General features: G+C 39.4%; 1 protein-coding gene across 5 annotated transcripts in view; it reads right to left on the bottom strand.

The window, feature by feature from the left end:
- The window catches only part of PIWIL2 (piwi like RNA-mediated gene silencing 2), a 44,086-nt gene extending 36,035 nt beyond the window's left edge, over positions 1 to 8,051 (bottom strand). Inside the window, exons 1-3 of one of the 5 annotated variants that reach the window (XM_087875885.1) lie at positions 7,875 to 8,051; positions 3,770 to 3,959; positions 57 to 135 (exon numbers count right to left, since the gene is read on the bottom strand). In XM_087875885.1, coding sequence (XP_087732011.1) covers positions 57 to 135; positions 3,770 to 3,952 — 262 coding nt within the window. In that variant the 5' untranslated portion in view covers positions 3,953 to 3,959; positions 7,875 to 8,051. Of the gene's footprint in view, positions 1 to 56; positions 136 to 3,769; positions 3,960 to 7,435; positions 7,758 to 7,874 lie in introns of those variants that run through there. The other 4 variants (XM_087875884.1, XM_087875882.1, XM_087875886.1 and 1 more) reach the window with 4 other exon arrangements.
- Positions 8,052 to 11,255: the final 3,204 nt, after the last annotated feature.

Genomic DNA, 11,255 nt, shown 5'->3' on the forward strand with positions numbered 1-11,255 from the left:
TCCAAAGAGAACCACTGAGGTATAAGAAGAAGATCCTAAATAGCGAGAGAGCTTACCCAGAGGAGGTCTAGGAGCAGTCTCAAGACTGAGGCCCTGAACCATGGATGACAATGTTGGAACAGTCAAGAAAGGCTCCTGAATTAGAAGAGAACACACAGATTTTTACTAGGCACTACAAAGCTTTAGTTTAAGGTTGAAAATTAAGAGAAACAAAACAGGGCAGGGAAAGGTCTCCAGTTCTCTAAAGCAGCGAGTTCTTCTGTGCCTGTAAACTTTATTTATTTATTTATTTTATTTATTTGTTTCAAATTTATATACCGCCCTTCTTCCGGAGGACTCAGGGCGGTGTACAGCCACAAATAAGAAACATAAAATACAAACATTAAAAACAATTAAAAGAATATGTATCTATTTGGCCCCATAATTTAAAAAGTGACAAACCAATTAAAAAACATTTTAAAAAATGTTTTGTTTTCAAATCATCTCTACAAGAAATGCTAGTAGCCCTCAACTTACAATAGTTCGTTTAGTGACCATTCGGAGTTACAGCAGCACTGAAAACAGTGACTTATGACCGTTTTTCACACTTACGACCATTGCAGCAGCCCCCATGGTCATGTGATCAAAATGCAGACACTTGGCAAGTCGCTCATATTTAGGATGATTGCAGTGTTCTAGAGTCATATGATCGCCTTTTGCAACCTTCCCAGCCAGTTTCTGACCAAGTCAAGGAAGAAAGCGAGTTTCACTTAACAACTGTGTTACTAACTTAACAACTGCAATGATTTAAGAACTGAAGCAAGAAAGGTTGTAAAATGGGACAAAATTCACTTAACAACAGAAATTTTGAGCTCAAGTGAGGTTGCAAGTGAAGGATTACTTGTAGGTTGTTTCATTGATTTTCTTTGTTAATGACTAAAATAAAAATCAAATCAAACTTATTACACCCCTAAGGCTAGATACAAACAAAATACTGAACAATTATATAAAAGTACCACATCCTTATATATATATTCTGTATATATGTGTGTACTAGGAACAGTAAGTATAGTGGAGTCTAAAAATAATTAAGAATATAGGTACCAAAACAAATCCAAATAAAGTATTATTACAAGAAATTCTAACCTTAAGTACTGATAGCACAGAACTGGGTAACTTGAGATTTATTATTTTCAAGTCCTTGTCTGACAATAGTTGCATTAAATAGAAACTGCACTCCCTATCTGAAAATTTATTCAAGACAGGATACATAATGGTCTATCTAGAGTCCTTCTAAAAGGAACAGTATAACAGCATGTGACCTACAGTTAATGTCAGGACAATTTCTAATGTAAAAATTAAGCTGTATGATGTACAAAATTGCAGGAGATAACACAATACAGCATAACTGGCTGGAGAATTCTAGGACTTAAAAGTCCACAAGTCTTAAAGCTGCCAAATTTGAAGACCTCTGCATTACATGAATAGAATCAGGATCCAAGCAGGGGAAGGTTGGTAAAGTGGGGCTACAGTTTGACTAGTCTGTTCTTTAACATTGAGTTATGAAAAAAGATCACCTGTGGGAGGTTACAAAGAGATTATTATGTTGATCAGTTTGGCGATCCTTTCTTTTGCCTGGATGAATTTTGGGCTGGAGTGCATTTTGTTTGTTTGTTTGTTTGTTCTAGGCACTCCGAAAATGAACTTCTCAACTTTTTAACAGGAAAACACATCTGGAGGATAGCAAAGTGTTGAGAGAATCAGTTGCAACGGACACTGATTTGACTTCCTCAAGTTTGCATAGGATTGTTTGTGGGTCTTCTATGGACAAGATGCTGAACAACTGAGCCAAGCTTTCTTCATCTTCCATGGGGTCAGCTGATGCCTGTATCTTCCCTTTAATTAGATCAAGGGCATTGTACCTCCTGGGCTTATCTGGACCCGACCTTGGAGGTAGTGGAGCATTCTACTGTACAGGTAATTGCTGACTGATGCTATGATCTCTGGAGCTTATGCTATCTTCTCTTGTGACTTTGACTCTGCTCCCAGAACTTAGCAGAGGCCGTATATTGCTATTGTGAAAAATATTTATAGGTGTACTTTGAAATCCCCTTAGAAATGTTTGCATTTAAGGTTCACTGAAGGACTGCAAGATAGCAATAGCATTTAGACTTATATACCGCTTTACAGTGCTTTTGCAGCCATCTCTAAGCAGTTTACAGAGTCAGCATATCATCCCCCAACAATCTGGGCCCTCATTTTACCGACCTTGGAAGGATAAAAGGCTGAGTCAACCTTGAGCCCGATGAGATTTGAACTGCCAAATAGCAGGCAGCCGGCAGGCAGCAGAAGTAGCCTGCAGTACTGCACTCTAACCAAAGATGGCTAAAAGCCAATATTATTCTCTCAAAATGTTTCCATCTAGGAAGCCAAGAGATTTGAATAAGTTTGGTGGAAGATACTCTTGTGGTGAAGCTGTTGTGAGAGGGACTTGTACTCCTCGTCTATTTTTCACCTACCTTTATTGAGAGGATACATTGCAATCTGCAGCAAAATCCTGTCTCCTACAAAATTAGCTTGTCTTTGGAAATTCCATACATGTGAAGTCTTGTGCTAGTATGTGCTGGAGCAACTAACTTGGTAACATGAGAAGTGTAGTTACATGTTTTTTCATTGTAGCTTTAAGTCCATCTACTGTTTGAATGGCATCTAGTAGCTGACCAAAAATTGCAATAATTATTTTTGCAGTCAAGAGATAGATCTCAGCAACCATGTCCACATCAGGTTTAAATTATTTATGGTTTTAAAAGTGTCCTCCCCTTTTATCTCCTACAGAAGCCTCATCTTTGGAGGAAAGAAACCATCCACTTCCCAAATAGGGAATATTACCGTATTTTTCGGAATATAAGACGCACCGGAGTATAAGATGCATCTTAGTTTTTGGGAAGGAAAATAAGAAGAAAGCTGATTGGTGGGTGGATAGCCTCCCAGAATACCCCCAATCAGCTGTTCCAGAGGTGAATGTTAGCAACAGATTCTTTTGTTGTGAGCTCTGTGCCTTGCTTTTTTTTCTGCCTCTGAAGCTTCTGAAACTGTTTCAGAAAAAAACTTTTTTTTCTGCCTCTGAAAGCCTCCGAAACAGAGCTTCAGAAAAAAAGACTTTTTTTCTGAAGCTTCTTTCAGAGGTTTTTTTTCTGAAGGACTACCTGTATTCTGTTCAATCTCCTTTCTTTGGTATTGGTATATAGATTAACCTCTTCCGATCAGTTGGTTATTGTGTCATTCTCCAGATTTGTTGGCATAGTTTGGTTAGAACCTTTACTGATTCTTCTTTTGTTGCTTGCCATATTATTTTAGATAAAAGCCTTTCAGAGGCTTTTTTTCTGAAGCTTCGTTTCTGAGGCTTTTTTTCTGAAGCTTCTTTAAGCCTCTGAAATCTCTGTTTGCGAGGCTGGGCGGGGCTACATTCGGCATATAAGACGCACCCAGATTTTCACCCTCCTCTTTGGGGGAAAAAGGTGCGTCTTATACTCCAAAAAATACGGTATTTATTGGTGGAGATTTGGGGGTGGGGAGACTTGCATATTATGTCCTTGGGCTGAAATATCATTTAATTTCAACTGTCTCTTCAGTTTCAGCAAAACCATGCATTTTATGAAACCAACTGCCTATATACTATTCCAGCCAAATGAGTAAAATACCAAACATTCAATAAGTTTCAGGATCAATCTAATTCCTTTCTAGCAGAAATGTGGTATCAACTTCTACTGTAAAAAAATCATCTATTCACCTTTGGGGCACCTCTTGGTGACGAGTATCCTCTTTCTGCCTTGACGGTTGAAAGAAAGGTTTTGCCCCAAATGTCTGCAGTCTCTCTAATCTCAGCCGCCTGTGGCTGAGATTCTGCCCTTTGCCCAGGCAGAGACATCTGAAACATGGCTCCACCCCGAAACACTGGCCTTGTGGGGTACATGGTCCTGCTTGGGAGAAAACATGCATTTCAGGAAGATATAGAGTACAAGCATTTGCAGAAGCAAAAGGCACATGTAGCAAGACCAGACCACATAAGTTGCAACAAGTTCTAGACCTGGCTATCCACAAGACCGCATTCTGCCACCGATTGCCTCCCACTGACCGGTACGCTCATACAGAGAGGGCCTCCTCAGGGTGCCGTCAGCCAAACAATGTAGACTGGAGACCCCCAGGGGGAGAGCCTTCTCTGTGGGGGCCCCTGCCCTCTGGAATGAATTGCCCCCGGACATACGAAGGATCCCCAACCTCCGCGCCTTCCGTCATGCAGTGAAGACTCTGTTATTCCAGCAAGCCGCTCTGATGGCATAAATGGTTTTAATTTGGTTTTAATGGGGTTTTAAAATTGGTTTTAAATGAGAGTTTTAAATTCGGCCTATGATTTAATTATTTTAATCTGCTTTTAAATTCTATTTTGTACACTGTTTTATTATGGCTGTTCACCGCCCTGAGTCCTTCGGGAGAAGGGCAGTATATAAATTAAATTAAATAAATAAAATAAATAAGTCCACATATGAGCATCCTACAGAAAACCTCCGCTAGCCAACACTATCTTGTCCAGCCAATCTAGAGCATAAATAACAAGAGTTGGAAGGGGCCTTGGAGATCCTCTAGTCCAACCCCCAGCTCAGGCAGGAAACCCTCTACCATTTCAGACAAATGGCTGTCCACTCTCTTCTTAAAAAGCCTCCAGTGTTGGAGCATTAACAATTTCTGGAGGCAAGCTTTCACACTGATTAATTGTTCTAGCTGTCAGGAAATTTCTCCTTAGTTCTAGGTTGGTACATTCCTTGGTTAGTTTACAATACAACATAAACCAGGGGTGACAAACTCACGGCATCACGGCGTCATCATGTGACATATCACAACTTTTTCCCCCCTTCACTAAACCAGGCATGGGCATGGCCAGCACATGATGCATCTGGCCTGTGGGCTGCGAGTTTGACATCCCTGACATAGACTAATAAGATTGGAAGGGATATTGAAGGTCATCTAGTCCAACCACCTGCTCAACCTTATATCAGGGAGTATCCAACCTTGGCAGCTTTTAAGACCTGTGGACTTCAACTCCCAGAATTCCCCAGCCAGGAGTGTTTTTTTTTTTTTAATTTGATTTATATGCCTCCCTTCTCCGAAGACTCAGGGCGGCTTACAATGTGCTCAGCAATAGCCTTCATCCTTTTGTATATTTATACAAAGTCAGCTTATTGCCCGCACAACTGGGTCCTCAATTTACCTACCTTAGAAAGGATGGAAGGCTGAGTCAACCTTGAGCCTTGGCGAGATTCGAACCCTGCAGTAATTGCAGGCAGCTGGTCTTAATAACCAGCTTAATAACAGGGTGCCTTAAACCCCTGTACTACCAAGGCTCTTCTTTGAAGTGTTGAAGTCCACAAGTGTTAAAAGTTGACAAGGTTGGACACATCTGCCCTATACTATTCTGGTTAAAAGGCTGTACAATCTCTTTAACTTTTAACTTTTGTCAAGTTTTTTTTTTAACTGCGAGCACACTGGCCTACAGAATTTAAAAATGAAATTCTGTTGCCTGCTCTCAAGAGAAAGTATGTATCTATCCAAACACATATATACCTGTGCTATCCACACACAGACATATATACATAGGTGTATGTATGTGTATACACACACATATATACATCTAAGTCAATTTTCAAGAAAGCACTGGAAAACATTGATGCTGGTCTCAAAGTAAACGGTGTTCAGAGAAACAATTTAAGATATGCAGATGATACAGTTCTGCTTGCCAGTAAGCATGAAGACCTTCAGCTCCTCATCAACAGAGTCTCAGAAATATCTGAAAAATATGCCTTGAAGCTTAACACCTCAAAAACCAAGAACATGGTCGTCAGCAAACAACCCATTAATCTACCAGGTGATAAGCCGCCTGGGAAGGCCAAGGGAAATAACCAAAGTCATTAAAAAGTGAAAGTTAGAATATTTTGGACATGTGATGCAACACCTGGAAAAATACAGCATCCTTCACTTAATCCTCCAGGGAAAGATTGAAGGCAAAGGAGGTCCAAGGCAGAAGAAAAATATCATGGCTTCAAAATCTAAGGGACCGGTTTGCACAAAACTCAGCAGCACTTTTTCATGCGGCTGTTGACAAAAATAGAATCGCCAACATGATCGCCAACATCCGATGACGGATATGGCACAAGAAGAATACATATACACACACACATATATATACACATACACACACACACAATTATACATACACATATTTATTTATTTTTATTTATTTATTTGCAAATATTTATATGCCGCCCTTCTACCAAAGGACTCAGGGCGGCGAACACAAGTTAAAAACATACAATAATAAAAGAAATCCCAATTAAAACCAGTTAAAACAGGGACAAATAAATAATAAATAACAAATAATATACACACACACACATATACATACATATGCACACATACACATATATACCCATTTTATTTACATATATGCATATTCTTTCTAGCCAGGCTAGAAAGAATATGCACATAAAAGCCTACGAAAAAGAAAAAGACATATATATGTATGTATGTATGTATGTATGTATGTATGTATATTTGAATTTATATACCGCCCTTCTCCCCCGTGGGACTCAGGGCCGTGAACAGGGCGGTGTGTGTATGTATATGTATGTACATACACACACACACACAATTATACATACACATATATACACACAATTATACATACACATATATACACATAAACATACACATATACACACATACATATATACACATATACATACATATACACATACACATATATACACAAATACACACACACATATACATATACACATATGTACACATATACATATACACATATATACAGATACACATATATACATACACATATATACATATATACACATATACATACATATACACATACACATATATACACAAATACACACACACACATATATACACATACACATACACATATACACACATACATATATACACATATACATATGTACACATATACATATACACATATATACACATAAACATACACATATACACACATACATATATACACATATACATACATATACACATACACATATATACACAAATACACACACATATATACACATATACACATACACATATATATACACATATATACATATACACACACATACATACATATATACACATATACATACACACACAATTATACATACACTATACACACATACACACACATATACACACACATACATACATATATACACATACACACACACACACACACACACAGCCAACCAAGCAACCAATCTCTGTCCATTTTGAAGAACTGAGCGGAAAGAGGGAAGTTGGGCGCTCAGGAGTTCGATGCCAGAGGGCAGAAAAGTGTCCTGGAGACCCCGAAGCCTCCAGCCAGCCGCCCACCGCTTACCTGGGCGTTACCCCCTTCAGTGGGGCTTCCTTCCGAGTAGAGGCCTCCTCTCCCTCAGGCGAAGCCAACCTGCCCGGACGCCTCAGAGGCCGCTACTTTAGGCCTGGCGCGAGGCCCAACTCCCCCCCCTCAGCCAGGGAAGAAGCCCCCTCCTCTCCCCTCCCCCACAGCTCACGCCACGCCACGCCGCCTCGCCTCGCCTCGTGCGCGAGCCGCACCTTCACGCCTCTCCTCCGGCCGTTCATTAGGTGCGGCCCCCGCCACTCCACCGTCCCGACCTCCTATTGGAGGAGGTCTCGCCTTCGGCGCCCGCCTCCCTTTTGGAGCCGTCCAAGTCTGATCACAGCTTGGGGGGGAGGGGGCAGGCGAAATAATCCTTACTCGAAGCGGCTGCGTTGGCCTCCCTTGGGAGAAAGATTTTTTTATTATTATTATTTACCTGGATTTATTGTAGTAAGGATGCTCGACTAATCCTTAACCCATTACTCTGCCTTCCGCCGAACCTCTCTTTAATGGTACGGTCCATTCATGAGAGGAAGGAAAGTTGCAGAAGCGTGCCCGGGGAGTGCGGCCGTTGTTCCAAAGAGGCGCTTTTTTTTTCGCGGTGGCTGTTCTGAGCATGCGCAGAGTTTCGATTTGAGGGGGTGGGTGGGAAATGAAGTCTATTGCTTGAGTTCGTCTTGTTGAGGGAAGTTGGGTTGTTTGATATGTCCAAGACTGGTGACACTGTTATTCTTCTACAGAAGCAACAGCTTAAACCACTTTTTATTCTGCAAACGCTCAAGACTATACAAAAAAATGTAGCTCCAGGTTGAACTGTGGGGTACTTGGTCCTCTGTATGCCTGGTTTTTAATTTAATTTAATTAATTTAATTTAATTTAATTTAATTTAATTTAATTTAATTTAATTAATTTAATTTAATTTAATTTAATTTAATTTAATTTAATTTAATAATTTAATTTAATAATTTAATTTAATTTAATTTAATTTAATTTAATTTAATTTAATTTAATTTAATTTAATTTAATTTAATTTAATTTATTTGCTTGCAGACGGTTCATTTTACCGACTAGATAATACCGGGCAGTCATCAAGCTACCATAGGTTTTATAAGACGATCATTTGCAGCCTTCTTCGCTGTCCCTGTGGTCTGGTTTGCAAGGCATGTCATTGGCTTCTCCAAATAATTAAATTGTAACGTCGTAACATGTGCACTGATTATGTTACCTACTTGGGTAGTGAAAGGTCTGCAGGAAACAACCATGCTCAGAGAGCACAAGGACCCCACAAATTTGTTCCCATTTGTTTTGCTTTTTTTTTTTTTTAATTACCCACTTTCAACATTTAGGGTAGGTATTACTCAAATTCTGTTTCAATCAGTGAGCAGAAACTGAAGCAACCTCTCCACATGGTACAACATTTAATCTTTGACTATATGCAAATATCTAGGGATTTAAAATAAAAAAAAACAATAAATACGGCAGGTGGACATTCCGATTTGCAAATGTACTAGGCTGTCTCTATACTTTGTATTGTTCATTTAGGTTTTCATTGCCAATTTGAACAGGGATCCCCACCTTTTGCAACAAAACTTTTGCAACAAACAAGCCACAATCGTGGCTTGTTTGCTTTTGGCTCAGGGTGTAAAGCTCAGGCAGTTGTAAATTAAAGAATAAAATGTGGATAAATGAGCCATGACTTAGTGCAATCAATGAACCCAGGTTTAATATTTCTAGAGAATCTTTTATGTATCTCGGAGGGTGAGTGCATTATGGGCTAAATGAACCAGATTGTGTGGAATTTGTTAAAATATTTAATGGTTTCTCAATGCTACAAGAAACCAAGGCAGATCTCTCTCTCTGTGTCAAAAAAGTCAAAATGGTGGCCATGACTGTGCAATTCCCTTTTTTTACTGTCTTTGTGCATACTTAAAGGGGCAGTGCTTCAATTTCATTTCACATACCTAGGAATGCATGTTACACCCAGCAGAGGGTTTCAAATTTTTTTACTACCGGTTCTATGGGTATGACTTGGTGGGCGTGGCATAGCTTGGTGGGTGTGGCAGGGGAGGGATACTGTAAAATCTCCATTACCACCCCACTCCAGGGGAAGGATACTGTAAAATGTCCATTCCCATCCTAATCCAGGGGAAGGTTACTGCAAAATCCCCATTTCTTCCCGATAAGCTGGACCTTGGGAGGCAACTCCAACTTCACTCCCAACACTTTTTAAAACCAGTGACAAAGAAGTCACATCCAGAAACTGAAGGGCCCCCTCCCAGGAGAGGGGTGGTGGTGATGCAACAGATATATATTGCTTAACGCATTGTAAGCCGCCCTGAGTCTCCGGAGAAGGGCGGCATATAAATCAAATTTAAAAAAAAAAAATATGATGCAAAGAAAAAAAATGTAGGGACAAATATTTGATGCCATTCCATATGTGGCACCAATAAGGCATTTTACCTTGCTATGGATGCCATTGCAGAGAAATAACTTATCTTACTGAAAGTCGCCCAAGTTGAAGAATCAATTATCCTAGAGTAACTTAATTTCTTAGGCCAGGCTGATTATGAATCTGAATTACTCGACTGCCAAGTATATGACTGTGTAAGCAGAAACGCTGACAGCAAACTCAAATAACAAAAACTGGCAACCAATGTGCAAAGCCAGATTGCAAAAACTCAGGCAATCTTTAAATAGCAACAAAGACATTAAAAAGAAAATACTCTGACATGTCTGCCATTTAGTCATCTGGATTCTTGCAACTCAGATCTGGTAGCCCCAAAAAAGAAGATTGTGTCTGAAGAATGCTTTGTATCTCAAAGCATTCTCCCTGCATGTAGGCTTCTTCCCTACAGGGTCTCAAATTAATCTGCAAGATATCATCAGCTGAAATAATTAGTGCACTTGAATTCTGTTTGGTTCAGCGACACATATTCTCAGGTAAATAAGATTTCAACCTTCACAGCTTATCTGTACAATACAGATAGGACTCTCTGGCTATAAAAGTCCCACTGAACTTGATAAAGTTACTTCAGATTGAAATGTTCCTCAACTAAGATACCTTTAGTGAAGAACTTGGGAGTAAATCCTGCTGAATTCTTCCTTCTGAATTAACATAAATAGATGTGCCTTGTTAGGGGCTTCCCATACACCCGACATACAGACCAGCATATGCATTTTCAAATCAAACCTTTATTCTCAATGCACATGTGTATAATGAGGTTGAATGACCCTCCCTTGGTACAGCTGCCCACCCCCGAAACACAGAATATATCTCAATAACTCAATAAATAAAAGAAAAATAAATCCCTAAACCCAAATAAATAATAACTAGCACACATCCCCATATACATACATATATAACATTATATTATATTACACCGGGATGAACATGTTGCATTTGCACTGGCCCTGCAAGTCTATCATATTAAACCTAATTGTGGTGTTATGTCGCGTTCAGAAGTCTGACGGCCCACGGATCAAAGCTATTTTTCGGCCTATTCGTTCGGCTGGCTATGCTTCTATATCTCCTGCCCGATGGTAGGAGATATTTTCTACACAAGGGCAGTCAGATAAGCAGTCCAGAGAGGGAGATTTTTTTAGCTTTTTAAATTGTCAATGGGTTTTAGTTTGAATGTTTTAAATTTTGGGCCAAAGTCATATAATTCTTTAAAAAAAAAATTTTTAAATTTTGAATTGGTATGTGTTTTCGTTCTGGCTGTGCACCGCCCTGAATCCACTTGGAGAAGGGCGGGATATAAATTGAATAAATAAATAATACATCTCTGGGCTGAATTTCGATTTTAACAAATGACAT

Source organism: Pantherophis guttatus, chromosome 9 (assembly GCF_059756535.1).
Source record: "Pantherophis guttatus breed Tessera chromosome 9, ASM5975653v1, whole genome shotgun sequence".
In the NCBI taxonomy this organism is placed as follows: Eukaryota; Metazoa; Chordata; class Lepidosauria; order Squamata; family Colubridae; genus Pantherophis; species Pantherophis guttatus.